General features: G+C 34.6%; 1 protein-coding gene across 2 annotated transcripts in view; it reads left to right on the forward strand.

Moving 5' to 3' along the window:
- The window catches only part of CDH18 (cadherin 18), a 305318-nt gene that overhangs the window by 68547 nt on the left and 218511 nt on the right, over positions 1-18260 (forward strand). For both annotated transcript variants that reach the window (XM_058564305.1, XM_058564306.1), the window contains exon 2: positions 2824-3118. In XM_058564305.1, coding sequence (XP_058420288.1) covers positions 2824-3118 — 295 coding nt within the window. The remainder of the gene's footprint in view (positions 1-2823; positions 3119-18260) is intronic.

Here is an 18260-nt window from a genome sequence, read left to right on the forward strand (position 1 = left end):
TCATTTCATTCATTTGTTCACTCCTTCATCATTTCTTGCCTTACAGAACCCAGTACAAAACATGTGCTCTTCTAGTATCTTAAAACACACTTACTAAGCAAAATAAGACAATATAGCCAATGTTTCTCTCAGGCTCCACCTCTGTTGCAGAGGGTATGTTGCAAACAGAACTGAATATTTGAGGATAGATATGACAGAGAAGAGGTAATCCGGAAAGTGGATCACTTTGTTGCTTTACAAATGGTTTTCATCATAATCATATAAACTATTAATCGATTGACGAAATGCCGCCATGATGATTTCCCATTAGTGTTACATGGAAACTATTCATTTCAAAATTCAACCAGGCCAGCTGAGAGATTAAAAAATCCACTACAAAATGATCATCTATATTATTTAAACATTCAAGCTAAGTATTATCAACTTATATAATCCAAGTACATTTTTATAATATCTTGATGTAACTTTTACTGTTGTATCCAACAATATAAAGACTGCTAAATTACATTTCACCTTTTGTATTGCACATCTATTTTCAAATTGGACATAACTTCTGAAACGTTTAGCCTAAATGATTTATTAATTCTAAAACCTTTATAAGTATGGAACCAGATTCAAGTCTTAAAATATAAAGCAATAAAATTACTCTCATTTTAAAAATCTGAATTACTTACCAGAATCTATATAAAGCATAGAGTATACAATCTTTTTATAGATGCTTTGGATTGACAAATTTACTATTTATTTTACATGCTTTTGTTGCTGTTCTACGTATATAAGCCCTCTCTTCTTTAAATGTAATTAACTATTTTTTATACAAACCTTTAATACAAAACTAAATAATATCAAATTAACTTCACTAAAAACATAGAAGAGTATGCAAATATATCCTGAAGATAAGAGTCACTTGTCACATCTTTCTGAAATTAGTTATGGAAGACTTAGTACTTTTCCCCAAAACTGTTTTTAATTAATTGATTTATATTATATTATTTATAATTTATATATAATATAACAATAGCTTATAAAAATATCTCACCACTTGTTAATTCAATAACAAGAGTGTTCCAGAAAAGGTTTTAGAAACATTTGCTCAATGAATTTGTCACTTTACTTTGCTATGCTTTGGTCACGGATTGATGCATTTTTGGAGAATATGAAACAGGCTGCTCTATCGATATTTTGTAGGTGTCTGCTTCATAAATGATAAATCTTTACTTCTAGGTGCTAAAATGACATGTGAAGATACATAAAGAAACAAATAAATACATTTTCATATGTGCATACAACCACCTCCACACAACTCATTCTGCATTCTACATTTAGTAGTTAATTTACTAATGAAATGTAGACATCTAAAGGCTATTTTTTTCATGTTTTGCTAATGTATTTTTACTCCTTTTTATAGGAGCTCAAAAAAGAGTTGTTTTGAAATTATTTAATTTGTTGAATCTTGCTGAGTGATTCTCATCAGAATTTTCTCGCTGTTTAAGTCTTATGTGTTTTCAAGAAAGAAGTAAAATTATTCCTGATGTACTATCATGTATGTTTCAGTTGCCTTTATTTTCCCATGAAATAATCCTTTCTTCATAGTGTATTATCTTTTTCTATCTTTTATCTTTTTAAAAATGTTTTCTAAAACTTCAGAGACTTCAAAATAAACCTTGAAAATTTTCACGTTACTACAGCAAGAAACCAAAATGCTATGTGAACAAAGTTATATTTTTTCAATGTTTCCAAGTGTCAGAAATGAGCAAAAGGTGAGTAGTTGAGGTTTTGTGATCAAAAAGGTTTCATATGAAGGGTAACTGTTCAGATCTCTTGGGAAGAACAATTCTTCAAATACATGTTTGCAATTTGAGAAAATGCTGCAGTTGTTCCTACCTAGAAAAACAGTAGTGGCATTCCCGGAAATGTTTAACTGAATATTGATGTTACAAGTTATAGTAGAATATTAAGTATGACCTATAAACAGTTTAAAAGCATTTACTAATGTGTAAATGAAAAAAGAAGTAGTATATAATTATCTTAACGCTATTTATCTTTCTTATTGAAGACCTCTTTTCCACAGAAATATTACTTTTCTAATATCTATTCAAAGAATATTGGATCATTTTAGCTTTAAAAAGTGAGAATTTGTTAGTATATCTTAATTAATTAAAAATTAATACTTATTGATTAAATCTATCTCTACTGTTTAAATTTTGAATTAAATTTTCATAATCTCTAAAGAAAGAAAATATTCTAACCACAAGTAGTTTTTACTTTTAGTTCTAAATCTGAACAATTGATCTAGAAAATATTCTTTTTACTTTTTCAAATTATAAAATTAATGCCTCTGTGTCAAATCAGTGCCTCTTTTGTGGAAATTTTAGTAGTTAATTTTAATCTCAATTTGACCTACTATATTTTTTTTCTAATTTTAAGGTTGAAATAGAATGTCAAACAATTAATTTAAAAAAACAAAAAAACATTATTCCTACAAGTATGGAAGGCAGCAGTGATTTACTGGTAATTTCTCTCCCCAATTCTATTCTATGTATTTAGTGAAATGTAGATTTAGTAGAATGAAAGCAAGGATTATTGTTTTTTTCCTACAGTATTTATTAAAAATAAAATTAGATCTCTTAGATAATGATAAAAATATCCATATTAATACCAAGTGGAGAAAAGTAAATGATTGTAGTAACACATCGGACCTTGTGGATAGAAGAAAAGTCATAATCTAACTAAGTATTAAATTATAGATAGGCAATTTTCAGAGAACACCATGTGAGGTTGGAATATAATTGCATCTCAAGTTATTCCATTTGTATTTTACAGCTCCACTCCAATTCTGACAAAGGTGATGGGTCTGTCAAGTACATCCTTACTGGAGAAGGTGCAGGGACTATATTTATCATTGATGATACCACGGGTGACATCCACTCAACAAAAAGCCTAGACAGAGAGCAGAAGACCCACTATGTGCTTCATGCCCAGGCTATTGACAGACGGACAAACAAGCCTCTTGAACCTGAATCCGAGTTCATTATCAAAGTTCAAGACATCAATGACAACGCTCCAAAGTTCACAGATGGACCATACATCGTTACTGTGCCTGAAATGTCAGACATGGGTAAGAAAAATCATTTTTATACTTTGGCAGTTTTATTTTTGAGGATCCAAAAATCATCTTTTGAAAATCAATTTTTAAATTTTTTTTGTATGTGTGGAGAAATTTGAAGAAGTCTCAAAATATTGTAAGAATTTCCTGTGGCCTAAAGGGTTAAAGAATATTGGGTCTAGCTATTATAATATTCATTAAAAAGAATTTCTGAACATATAAGTGTAATTAATGGTTTGATCTCAAGAAAAACATTAACATAAATAGGAAAACACCTGCAATTATTGCTTAATCGACACAATTCTTTGACCACATAAATTCTTCATGTATATTGTTAAGAACATACTCACAAATTCAAGGTGACAATTTACATAGATGAAGAAAGACAATATAATGTCTGAAATCTTTTGCTATGTCTTTTAAGTTTGCAGTTTATTACCAAGTTATAATAGTATTAATAGTACGAGTTAAAGCTACATTAATCAATAAACCTTTTCGGATACCTCTAAGCATTTACATACCTTATTTTAAAATATACAACAACTCTGTGAAGTATTTTGAATACTACTTTAAAGATGTAAAAACTGGCATAAAATAATTACATAACTTTTATGAATTCACATGTCTAGGAAATGGCTGAGAAGAGACTGACTTCAGGTTTTCCTGAATGCAAAGCGTACACTGCAGTTGATAAATCATGATCTAGGTTTCCAGTCACTCTGGTGATGTGGGGCTTTCGCACCATTCACAGATTTCTGTGATCTAGTCATTTTATTTTATTTTTATCTCATATGATGAATTTTTTAAATGCAATTAAAATAAAGTTCAGCTATGATAATTTTTTTATTATCTCTATAAGACTCTATGCCTGAATTGAGAACACATTTTTTGAATAGAGATTTTATATACTTAAGTTTACTGCATATATATGAGTATTATTTTAAATTAAGGTTATTTTAATCATTAATCAAATTGCTCTGTGTAATTGAATATATACATCGGGGTTTTTTTTGATTTGGAGAATTTTTTTCAGTTTGAGATATGATTGACATATGGCACTGTACAAGTTTAAGGTGTACGGCATGATGACCTCACTTACATATGTTGTGAAGTGATTACCACAATATGTTTAGTCAGCATCCTTCATCTCACATGCATAAGGTTTTTTAATGGAACATTGTAGTTTCTTCCTTTCCCAACTCCAGCCCATTTTATTTCTCTTGTGCTAGGCAGATGGTTCCTGGAGCTGTTGAGGAAGCAGGTTAGAAAGGGAGACTAAGTTCTCCTTGACCAGAGTCACAGGGGAGAAAGCAGTTGCCAAACTGGCTCCCTCTGGACCAGAGTAGAACAAGAGACCAGCCCCAGAGAGGCCCAGAAGGCACTCATGCTCATTGGTCTCCAAGGAAAGCTGAGGGGAAACTGAAGAGCTCAACACCATTAACCTTGGCAGGTGAGAGTTTGTGTAAACTCTAGGACAGACTTCCTCCTAGCACCTTGTCAAGGGATGGGCCGCTCATCTGCCAGTCCCCTTCCGTCTAACAAAAGCAGAAAGCTCAGCGATGCATCAAGTGTGAGGATGCCTCTAGTAAGGTACTTCCGGGAACTACATGAGAGCCCTCAGGAGCACAAGGGAAACAGCTATAACTATAGAGGCAAAGTACCAAGGAGAGAAAAACAGGCAGAGCAGCCATTACCCAGAAAGACAGTGTATTGAACAGTGGATAATAAGAGCACTCCTGTTTTAAGGACAATACGAAGAGATTTCTGTAACTCCAAGCCATGTTTTCTACAAATAAGTAAACAACAAAAAGTCAACATATGGATTGAAGCATGAATGGTCACTGATAAGACCCAAATGATTCACCTGGAACCTGAGAACATACCAGATTGGAAGAAATAATTAAAAATCAGACAGCAAAAATACAAAAATACGGAAATGGTGGGAAAAAGATGAGACTTAGAGGATATGTTCATTAGACTATCGTGTGAATGACATGTGTTCCAGAGAGCAAAAAAAACAACAGATGAAGGAGAAGAGCAATAATATTTTTTCCTTGAGGTGAAGAATATACTGAATTTACAAGTTTAATAGACTTTCTGAATTCCAGGAGAGGTTAATCAAATACGAATCAAACTTAGGTAAGTCTTGGCAAAGTTCCTAAAGCCCAAATATAGAAAGAAAATGTTACAAACATGGAGCTTTTTTAAATTACCTACTAGGAAAAATATATTCACATCATATTATCACTTGAAATATTGGAATCTGGTTGACAGTTGAATACCACTTACAGCCTACAGAGAAATGTCTGAAACCCCAAATCCTTTGTTCAGTCAAAACATGATTCATCTGTTGGGTAAAAATAATATTTCAAGAAAGATCCAGAAAGTATATCATCTTCCGACCTTATGTAGAAAAATATTTGAGAAAATAGTTGAAAATGAAAATACTTGAAATGAATCAGAGCAGAGATCAAAAAGCCAAGAAAAATGACAAGGAGAGGAAAAAGTTATCAAAAATATATCCTGAGATATATGCACGTGTGTGAACACAGCTAAATTTAAATAGGTACATTGAGGAGGCTAAAGGATACCGTACAGTCTAAGAATCATGAAGCATAAAGGAATTATTGCAGCAAAGGCTGTGGTTTGAGGCTTTAGGAACAAGTTAAGACATTTCAAAGTCCTCATCTAGGGCTTTGGTGTGGAGGCTAGGATTGAGCAATAGCTAGATATTCTTAAGTTCTTTTACGGTGATGTGTATAATTGAGGGAGAAATATTTAATATTTGAAAGAAGTGGAGAACAAGGACAAAGCAGAGTAAGCTTTAAATCCTTCTGCTACTATGGTTTTAGGCATGATTCTGTTAAAAGAGTATGGCAAGCCTTAGGCCGAACATTAGAAATTGTTTGTGTGTGTGTGTTGTGTGTGTGTGCATGAACTCTTTATTGTGGGAAAAAAACATCAAAATAGCATCTAATGCACATTGTAATATGAACGTATAGAAGGTGATATGAAAGTTAGTGGAAGGAGAAACTCACTTTACGTTGTGTGCTTAAGAATGAGTGATATATGCATTGACTATGATTTTAGAAATGAAAAAACTATTAACATTACAGAGAAGGGACTAGCGAATAACGGCAGGAGAGACAAATCCAGCCTGCTGTCTGTTTTCATAGATAATGTTTTACTGGAACAAAGCCATACCCATTTATTTAAATGTTAACTATGATAGTTTGGGCACTACAGTGGCAGAGTTGAGTAGTTGCAACCAAGAGTATATGGCTCACAAAGCCTAAAATATTTACTATATTGCCTTGTACAGAAAAAATTCACTAGCCTCCATTGTAAGGGATGTCAGGGATGAGGCTGGAAGCAGGAGGAACAGTTAGAGGATGGTGTTATAGTCCTGATAGACAAGGCATCTGCTGATCTAGGGCAGTGAGTGTTCTGACAGCCCTGCTGACTATACACGTATACACAAAAATATGGCATTTGTTACAAATGGTAGGATTGTGCTTCTCCCTTTTAGGTGGACACTGGGAGTCATGTAACTAACATTCAACCCCCTCTTCTGTGTTACTAAGAGAACTCAATTTTGTTCAGGGTGACACTATGCAGAGTTAAATATTTACCTCCCACCACTTCCTTCCATCTAAGAACAGCCATGTGATGTAGTTCTAGATGGCAAGATATTAAGTGAAGGCCAATGGGGTGGAGCTTGCAGGAAAGAAACAGATTTCCTGACAAAAAGACACACTTGGCACACATATTTCATCCGTTGCCATTTTCCTTTCTTGCTGCCTAAATGCAGATATGGTATGGAAACGCAGCAGCCACTTGCAATCATAAGAGTGAAAGCCTTTTGCTGAGTGAGATGGAAGAATGATCCCATCACAGAACTGATGCTCCAGCCCTGTCCTGCAGAGCCCAAGAGCTTTCTTAAGAAAGTAAACCTCTCGATTTAAGCTCTTTAATTGGATTTCAGATACATGTAGTTACACTGAGTCGAACTTGTACTTGGAAAAATTCTAGGTTTTAACGTAGACCAAATAACCGAAGAATTGAACCTAATGCTGAATCCAAAGGAATAGGAGACAGGTTTCAGCATCAGATAAGAAACAGTGATGCCATTTTCCATTAAGTGCCTTGATTTGGGAATGATTCATGAAACCATCACTCCTTTCCCTTCCGCTAGATAATTGTGATGCTAGACGATTTTGCTATGGCAGCAATTTTCGTTTCTGCCTGTGGCATAGCTAACAGTTGACTTCAGGTATCTAATTCTTGCTTCCCAGCAACCGTAGAATCAATTGTATCTATACAAGTTCCGACCAGTGGATAAAAGGAAGTTGGACATTTTGAATGTAGACTTTGAGTTCTGCAGAAAATTTAAAATTGATCACCACAAAACAATCAGTTAGTTTTGCCAGAGTCTGAGACTATAGGATGCCACAGCAGTTGTGATAATAATTGCTGAAACAGCTCCAAGGAGTATTTATTGAGCACTAACTGTGTGCCAGGCACTGCATGCCATTTGCAATAATTTCATGCTTGTATCATCATGAGGGCAGCATTATGATTATCCTTGTTTTACAGAGGATGAAACTGATACATAGAATCAAGTAATTTGCCTAAGATAACATGGTTAGTAAGAAGATGGAAAAGATTTCGAACTGGAAAAGATTTCGAAGCTAGGCAGAGCTTCAGCTTTTGAGTTCCCAGTTTGCTTGTTTGCTTGTTGTTGGTGAGGAAGATTGGCCCTGAGCTAACATCTGTGCCTATCTTCCTCTATTTTGTATGTGGGTCACCACAGCATGGCTTGATGCGTGGTGTAGGTCCATGCTCGGGATCTGAACCCGTGAACTCGGGCCGCTGAAGTGGAGGGCACTGCACTACGCCAACAGGCTGGCCCCCTCCAGTTTTTAATATAGTTAAAAAAATTAAAATCCAGATCAAGCTATTTGTGGAATAATTATAACAAAAAAGTGGATGTTGCAGAATCCATTCAGTTCATTGAGCCAGAGGTGAGGGTCTCCTTCTTGATTCATTAGACTAGATTTGATATTCTTATATGGTTCCTTTTGTTGAAGAGAGAAGATTTGGGGATGGCTACAGACCGTAAAGACGAAAATTCATTCTAAGCTGCCTAGAAGTAAAGGAATAGTCATTTATTTGTACTAGAATCTAATCCCTAGGGAGTCCAACAGAAGCATGCTTTTGAAAAAAAATCCTTCTAACAATCTCAAAATATATATCTCAAAGATAGTATGGATAAAGACAATAGGCAGGTTCCAGGTAGGTATGTGTACCATAACCTGAAAAGTCTTTGTGACGCAGTTGGTGTGGACGGTGAGGCAAATGGAATAGTCCAGGACTGCTTTCTGGGGTGGAAAGTAGCTGCATTAACTGCGCTAAGGAGTGGGGTTCAGATGGAACACCAGATGTGGTCACGATGGTGGGCAATGTGAAATGGTGTATTTTCCCCTTCACTTAAGGGCAAGTAAATTGTAAATAAATCCATAATTAAACTATAAAAACTGAAACTTTCAATCTGCGAATAAAAACCACTCAAAAACAAAACAAACAAATGTAGTGAAGGACTTTTTAATGTAAGATATGAATCCAATAACTAATGAGAAATATGACATGAATTTAAATGAATAAACATTTGAAAATACAGATATCAAATAATTATGTGAAACCTACTAAGATGAAAGTTCAATTGAAATACTTAGAAACATACAGGGCAAAGTACTAAATTTTATTATATATGGAGTTTTTTTAACAAGAAGAAAAAAATATATACTACAACCAAATAAACAGGGGGAAATTATATTAGAAGGAGATTCACAGGAAAAATAAATTCATGTTAATTATACAAAAAAACCTCAAATTTCACTAGTATGAATTACTAGAAACCACAAAGAAAAAGGAGATACCAATGTTCACCTACCAAATATGCAAATTTGATACTTCACAAAGTTGTTAATGTGCAGAATCATTAGCAGAAAGGCGAATTTCCATAGTTCTTTGGAAAGGAACTTGGCAGTATCTAACAAAATTTTAAAAAGAACATATTCTTTTGTTGAACAATCTCTATTGTAGAAAACTATTCTATAGATATACTGACATGGTTATGCAAAGATATATGTAAAAAGATGCCCATTGAAGTGTTGTTCATAACAGTGAAAAATTGGAAACACACTTAAAGTACACTGCTAAGGAAGTTTTCAAATAAATGATTCTTCAAACTTATACAGATGCCTTAGGCAGCCATAAAATGAATGAATTCAAACTGTTTATGCTGACATACAAAGATCTATATTGTTTTAGTGAGAAAGAAGTTTTCAGAAGTCCACGTGGAATAGTCTCCAATTTATTTTAGAAAATAAAGATGTGTTGCAGAATCCGCATGCATATACACAGGAAACATCTGAAGGAAACGTGCACACACATGCACGCGGGTGAAACTGATTACTTCTAAACAAATGGCTTATGGCTTTATCTCGTATGAGAGAAATACATTCTTCTTTATTAAAATAATATACATACATGTTATTTATGAAATGATAAAAAGTAAAATGTAGATTTGTGATAATAAAAACAAAATTTTAATAATATTTACGCTTAATTTAAAGCTATATCAGTTTCCAATACTAATAAAGGCTAACAATAGTGTAGCTAGGTGACGACAAAATTTTCTCAACATATGGTGCCTGATAAGATCATTTTTTTTTTTACCGTATACTCATTAATTCAGTTTTGATTCATCCAGTCATTGAAAACAATCTCTCTCCTTATATCTCTCTGATTCTTTCTGGAGAGAGGGAGAGAGAGTGAAGGCATTTCGTGTGCTGAGAACTGTGATAGTGGCTTGAAATACAACAAGGCCCCTAATTTGAGCAGGCTGAAGACATATAAACAGAAAATTTCAATGTAGTGTTTCATAAGCAAAAAATAGAGGAACCCTAGAGTTGGACAGGGAGCCCAGCTTACAGATGAGAGAAGATGTCCTCACTGAATCTTACATGTTGCACAGCAGTTTGTGAGCTAGACAAGGAAAAAATGGGCATTCCACATAGAGGATACAATGATGAAAAATATCCCTCTCTTCCCTGTGGGTTTATAGTCTGCTTAGTGGTGTAGGGGTGTGTGTGTGTGCGTGTTTTAAGAGAGAATAAGCAGGATCATTATGCAAACATTGGATTCTCTATAAAGATTAGCAAAATCTGCAATGAGAATACAGAGTAGGCAAAAGAAGGAAGGACCAGAGACTTCCTGGGTGTGTAAGTTTTTTATCAGATTATTGTTTCTTGTATATCTACAGTGCTAAGTAATGGTCATGGAGCCCTCCAGGGGCTTGATGTGTGCTATATTGCCAGGTTGTATATTGCTCGTCGGTGGGTAATAATCAGCAAAATCTGTGACATTCTGGATGTTTTAATAAAGAAAGATATAAAATAAACTGAAATGGTTTTAGATGCATGTTTTAATATAGGTTTTTCTTCATCTCTTTGATTTACGTCATGTAATTTCAACTATTATCTAGGGAATCATATCTCCCTAGGGCAGTGCTTTTCAACCTTGCCACTATGACATTGTGGACTGGATAATTCTTTGTTGTGTGGGCTGTCCTGCGCATTGTAGGATGTTTAGCAGCTTCCCTAGATTCTACCCACTAGATGCCAGTGGCATCCCTCCCACTTCTGCCATTTTGTGATGTCTTCAGACATTACCAAATGCTCTCTGGGGGGTAAAAATTGCTCTCAATTGAGAATCACTGCCTTAGGAAACACTCTAGATAAAAGAATGAAAACATTTCAAAGTAGAAACATAGATGGGAGAAATGATATTTGTTAAATTTAGAGTCACTTCCAAAGAGAGTCCCGTAGTGTTAAAAGGCTCATGCCATATATTTTATGACCCAAAACTATTCTATCTGCCCAGGTAAGCGATTTTTATGTTTAAATATTACTTTCCATATTCAAATGCATAATATTATGAAAACATCCAGGAAAACCATTGAATAAATTTGGGTTATTTGTGCTCACAGAAAGAAAAGTGGTGATGTGGCTACTTGAGAGTCAATATTGTTCTCATTTTTAAAAGAACTCTGCCAGTTTTTATAGCGTTGATTTAGAAAAGGACCATTTGAATTATGATGAGCGTCTGTTAAAGCTACTGGCTGTCGTTTTGCTATTTTTTTTAACTTATCTAAAAATGTGATCAGATTCAACAAATGAACATATATGGACAGAATGACATTATAATATTATGAAGGGCAAATGTAACCTGAAGAAGCCCTTGAAGAGACTTGTACACATTTCATCAATGCGCATTTAATGTTTTTTTCCTGAGATACGCAGTACATTATCATTCCAACCTTGGTGAAATTACCACCTCCTACCAATTACTCTATAGAAGTACTTCTTTAATTTGGTTTTATGACTTTTCTAAATGTCTGTTTTTCAAAACTGAAGCTTAAGAATATGAAGTGAAATGTTACTAATATTAACTGTCATGGCACAAAGAGGAAAATAATGATGAGATGAAATTATACCGGGCCGGCCCCATGGCTTAGTGGTTAAGTGCGCGCGCCCTACTACTGGCAGCCCAGGTTCGAATCCTGGGCGCGCACCGACGCGCCGCTTCTCCGGCCATGCTGAAGCCGCGTCCCACATACAACAACTAGAAGGATGTGCAACTATGACATACAACTATCTACTGGGGCTTTGGTGAAAAAAAAGGAGGAGGGTTGGCAACAGATGTTAGCTCAGAGCCCGTCTTCCTCAGCAAAAAGAGGAGGATTAGCATGGATGTTAGCTCAGGGCAGATCTTCCTCACACACACAAAAAAATTATACCTGTTTGGGGAGTCAACATTCAAGTGCATGTGTGGCATTTTAGAAATGAAGATAGGTTGGATAAAATTGTATTTGTAGACTGCATTACCATCCTCAGATGTTAAGGGCATGGTAAGAGTCTTAAGACACTTAGCAATAATACAATGACATGTTATTATCATAAATTGCTGGTAAAGGTGTTTCTTTAAATTGTGTGTATTGATAAATCTCTTTTCTTTAAAACAATGAATAATTTTTTTTCTCTTCTATTTTATGTAAGTATACCCAAATTTCTGCAATTCTAATTTTGCTTTCACCTGGAATCAGGAGTTTTTAGTACAAATTTAAATTTGTTTGTATTGCAGTCACTTTAAATTTTCAAAAAATTGCTTTATATCTAGAAAATGTTTCAAAGAAAAGCACACCAGATCACAATCCAATTTGCTTGAAAATAAATTTCACATCTTTTTTGTTTCTCACAGAAACATATTTATAAGGAAATGTATAAATATCTATTCTGTTTTGAGTAATAATAAAATGTAATTAAACATTATTTAAAAAGATTTTAAAAATTATAACAGGTAATAGAAATAATGGTTTTGAATTTATTGGAGAGAGAACAAATATTGCATTTTATGAAAATCACACATTTTATGAAAATATACCTGAGTATATAATTTATAGACTTTAACTTCAATGGAGTACTGAAACTTAGATTGACATATGAAAAAAGAGGATATGAAGTTTTACTGTATGACCGTTAAATTCTGCAAGATTCCTTATCTTTGAAGATGTATTAAAATTTCCTTTGTGCAACTATGACATAGAACTATCTACCAGGGCTTTGGGGGAAAAAAAAAAGGAGGAGGATTGGCAATAGATGTTAGCTCAGAGCCGGTCTTCCTCAGCAAAAAGAGGAGGATTAGCACAGATGTTAGCTCAGGGCTGATCTTCCCCCCCCCCCCAAAAAAAAAAAGAAAACAAAACTTCCTTTATCTTTTACATATCTTCTCCGTTCCCCGCAAGTCTCTAACCTTAGGCCCGCTTCTATTTGCAGCTGTGTTCTTTGTTGCAAAGCAACAAGGAGAGACACCAGCTGTGCTTACTTCATATGTTGCTTGTTGGGGGATTGATTTAGTTCTGCCCAAACATCTCAGGAGCTTCACCCTGGATATCTTCCAGGATTCTAGTAGCTATTTTAAAATCATTACCCTGGGGCATAATCTTCAGAATGAGATCATTTCAATAAAGTGAGTCTGACACTACAATTCTACAGGGTAAATTAGAGTGCCTATGAGGAGTCACATACGACAACTGATGAATCATATATTGGACAAAAATTTCTGTTTCATAACTTTTTTATTGTCATCTTCTCATAACTTTTTGTCTGTTAGTTAGCTATCGTTTTGCAACAAACCAACCCACAACTTAGTGGCTCAAAACATCATCCATTTTCCAATGAACTATCAAAAAGAGAAATTAAGGAAACAATCCTGCTTATAATAGCATCAAAAATAATAAAATATTTAGGAATAAATTTAACTAAAGATGGGACAGATCTGTACACTGAAAACTATAAGACATTGATGAAAGAAATTGAAGAAGACACAAATAAATGGAAAGATATTCTACATTCATGGTTTGGAAAAATTGATGTTGTTATAATGTCCATACTACATAAAGCAATCTACAGATTCAATGCAATGCCTATCAAAATTTCAATGACATATTCCACAGAAATAGAAAAATCAATACTAAAATTTGTATGGAACCACAAAAGACCCTAAAAGCTGAAGCAATCTTGAGAAAGAAGAACAAAGCTGGAGGTATCACCCTTCCTGATTTCAAACTATGTTACAAAGCTATAGTAATCAAAATGATATGGTATTGGCATAAAAACAGACACATAGATCAATAGAACAGCATATAGATCCCAGAAGTAAACCCGGGCATATATGGTCAATTAATTGTTGACAAAGGAACCAAGAATATATAATAGGGAAAGGACAGTCTCTTCAACAAATGATTTTGGGAAAACTGGACAGTCACATGCAAAAAAATGAAACTGGGCCACTATTTACACCATACACAAAAATCAACTCAAAATGGATTAAAGAATTGAATGTAAGACCTGAAATTGTAAATCTCCTAGAAGAAAACATATGGGGTAAGCTCTTTGACATTGGTCTTGGCAATGATTTTTTGGATTTGACACCAAAAGCAAAGGCAACAAAAGCAAAAATAAACAAGTGGGACTACATCAAATAAAAAGCTTCTGCAAAGCAAAGGAACCCACCAGCAAAAGGAAAAGGCAACCTATGGAGTGGGAGAGAATATTTCACACGCATTCTTAGGGCAGCATTTCAAGACTGTGAGAGCAGAATCTTTAAGGGTTTTTGAAGAGGAGGCCCAGAAGTTCTACTACTTTAGCTTTGCTATATTCTATAATTGCAACCACCTCACTTGAAATGATCTGTAAATATTTACTGAATAATTATATGTTGACCCTTTTCACTTACAATTTTGTCCGGAGGAAAAATTTTGTTGAAATATAGCCTCTTAATTTTTTGAAGCCCGTCCTGGTGGTCTAGAGGTTAAGATTCAGCGTTCTCAGCACCACTGCCCGGGTTCATTTCCCGGTCAGGGAACCACGCACTACCCATCTGTCTGTTGTCATACTCTGGCTGCTGTGTGTTACTCTGTTGCTGAAAGCTATGCCACTGGTATTTCAACAACTAGCAGGGTCACCCACGGTGGACAGGTTTCAGTGGAGATTCCAGACTAAGACAGACTAAGAAGAAGGAACTGGCCACCCAGTTCTGGAAAAACTGGCCATGAAAATCTTACGCACAGCAGAGGAGCATTGCCTGACAGAGCACTGGAAGGTAAGAGGATGGCGCAAAAGACCGGGCAGGGTTCCACTCTGTTGTTCACAGGAGTCAGAATTGACTGGATGGCACTAATAACAAAAAACTTTTTGTACATTGTTCTGATATCTGGTAAAAATGCATTATTGTTTCATGGGGTAGTGATTAATTTTATTTTCCTGTATATGATTAAATTTGTTGTAAATTCAAGAAAGGTCACATAAACCAATATAGTCTCTCACTTTATTCAATGATTGATGTGATTCACCAGATTACATTTTATACTACTGCTGATTCCCTAGTTTCTCCATTTACCTTTGCTGAAATTAGACCAGACTTGTAATTCCCCAATAAAACTAATCAATTCATAATAGAAAGTACTTCACTGGAATAGATAAATTCTTTCACCATAAGTTGGACTGAATTCCCCAAAATTAAATCTGCACATCATGTTTTAAAAAATATATCCAGGGCCGGCCCCATGGCTTAGTGGTTAAGTGCACGCGTTCCGCTACTGGTGGCCCGGAGTTTGGATCCCAGGCGCACACCAATGCACTGCTTCTCTGGCCATGCTGAGGCCGCGTCCCACATACAGCAACTAGAAGGATGTGCGGCTATGACATACAACTGTCTACTGGGGCTTTGGGAGAAATAATTAATTAATTAATTTAAAAAAAACAATAAATAAAAAATATATCCAAAGAATGATTTTCATATGTATACATACCCCTCAGTGTAGGAAATTTGAATACAAAGCAAACCAATCAGAGTTTTGGCAGTTCTAGATATGTTCATGTAATTGTAAAAATTGTAACTGGTGCAATTTCTATAGTGGCCAGTGGAACATTCTGATACAGAAATTGGCCTTGGAACTTCACACTTCTCTTGATGGAGATAATGTCTTTTTTAAAAAATAAATACAACTTGAAATTCTTACTACAAGTGATCTTAGAGCATCCTGGGCTTATTATTTTATCACTTACCACCTTGCATTATACATTACTGTGAACTTTTACTGATATTTTACTGGTCTGTATGTCCCTTAAACTTTTTTTCTTTTATTTTGTATCATGTGTGCCTAAAAATATAATGCAAACATAATAGTCAATAAGTAAATAAAATGTGTATAGAATAAAGACAAAGTACATATACTTTTCATAGAAGCAGAGAACTATTATTCCCTGTGATATTTTTCCTGATTTTTATTATATAAACACATAGATATAATTATTTTCTTATTAAAATCATTTTTGTTACTCATAAAAGTTTACTAAAAATTTATATAAATTTATCCTAGTAATGACCACCTTTGTTGTTTCTTTCTTTCTTACTGGAGAAATAGACCAAACCAAAAATCTCATAATAGACACTTGCCTTTACTAAATTATCACTGATAATATTAACTAGTCTATGCTGTTGCCCCTATATTTTAGTAAAAGCTCATACATTGGAATTATTGTGAAATTTTATAAATTGAAGAAGATTTTTAAGTGTAAAATCACTGTATTAGAGTATATGCTGCTGAAATTTCATTCTAAAAACTCAGATTTGAAATAAATTCACCTTTTAATTGAACGTGATTTCTAATTCTGTTTTGGAGTTCGACTCTCTGTTTTGAGCCACTATGTTGGTAGTTTTCTCCATTTCCTAGGAGTCAGGTATAGAGTGAAGGTACAGCAATCAGGTGCAGGGCGAATCTCAGGTAGAGAGAGGTGGCCCAGTGAGGAAAAGGAGTGTCAGGGCCATCATAGATTCCTGCTGCCATCTACCAGACGTCGTCCCTACTGGTTTTCAGTGGGCAGTCCTTGATGGTCACGGCTGCCTGCCATCTGTCTTAATTACAAGTTCTCTTGAGATCCACTGAATTTCTCTCAGCTAAATTTCATTTCCCACCTTAGTAAATGGGAAATATTTTCTTTCTTCCTTACATAGGTAAGGAGAGAACTCGGTGAAGGTCAGTCGAGACCTTTTTTGCCTTCACAAGCTAAATGACCTCTTTAAATCTTCCACTGTTGTATAACACTGAAGTACCATGGAATATTGGAAAAGTCATGATCCTTCAGAGGGGGGCACTGCTCTGGAAGCTTATCACAGCGTTGCATATATATAGCAAGAAACAAACAAACAAACACAAACATAAGAATATGTGATGGCTTTTGTTTTATCCAACTATTTGTTATGCAGCAATAGAAAGTAACACAACTAGAAGAATCTAAATATGCATCAATAAACAATGTGGAATGTCATGTAGCTATTAAAATTCTCTTTACGGAATTGGCATGGAAATGTCCATGACATATTGTTAGGTCCAGAAAAAGTTGCATAGTGTACTGTTTAGTATATATATAACTACATAATAGACCTTTGAATGGGCAGAGATAGAGTTATGGAAAGACATAAGACACTATTAAGATTGCTTTTCTTAAGGGAAATGGCACTAGAGTTGTATTTATTTTTCTTACTAAGATCATGTTTTGCTTTTCTAATTTAAAGTATCCAGTAAGGTAAATACAATTAACAAAAAGGGATTGAATGGGAACTTTTCTCTTTTCTTTTCAACAAAGAGATTAAGAACACTAGCCTTGGAATTGCTTTGTAACTAAATTTACACTCTGACTCAGTCTGTATCATTAAAGCACCTTTAGTCTGCATCTGACAAAGACATGGAGAACGTGGTGATTCCAAGCAACGTTTCGTAAACCTGTTCCACTAGGTTTAATTTTCAGTCTTTAAATGTATATATATTATAATAAATGTATATATACATTTATTACATATATACATTATAGTAAAATAACCAGCCTAGTGAGCCAATAAGACTCTACTGTCTGTACTTTGATTTACCTGATCAGGTGCTTTGCAAACACTCCTTTGTACGTACAGAACCAGAGTAGCATGCACGTGATATATTTATGTTCACTGTATTTTAAATGATCTAGATCATATGTTTAAAAAATTTGATCTCACCTTAGAATTAGTTTTGCTATTCATCATGAGAGAAAGCAAGGAGAAACATTGTATGTAGATGAGCCAGAGAGCAAGAACTACAAATGTAAAATATTTTTATATAACTTCATCATAAAGTTTTGATCTCAAAACATTCTGTAGTGTTCTCAATTCAAAAGAGCCATTGTCAACACTGTTCTACAGCAACATTGTAGAGCGTGGTGGCTCAGTAGCCTGTCCCTGAGGGAGGGGGACTTTCAGCAAAGTAATACCAGCCTGACCATAATGTGCAGTGTGAGTGAGAAATCACCTTTTCTTGTTTAACGCCTCTGAAATTTACCGATTGTTTGTTACTGCAACGTAACCTGCTCTTTTGGACATATCTTCTCTTGACATTTAAGAGAGAATATTCCAAAAGGAAATCATAAATATCTCAGAAAGAAAACATAATGACAAGATCGGGTACCAACAGTGGATAAGAGATTCTGAAAATTCTTGG

This window comes from Diceros bicornis, chromosome 20, assembly GCF_020826845.1.
Source record: "Diceros bicornis minor isolate mBicDic1 chromosome 20, mDicBic1.mat.cur, whole genome shotgun sequence".
NCBI classification, from domain to species: domain Eukaryota; kingdom Metazoa; phylum Chordata; class Mammalia; order Perissodactyla; family Rhinocerotidae; genus Diceros; species Diceros bicornis.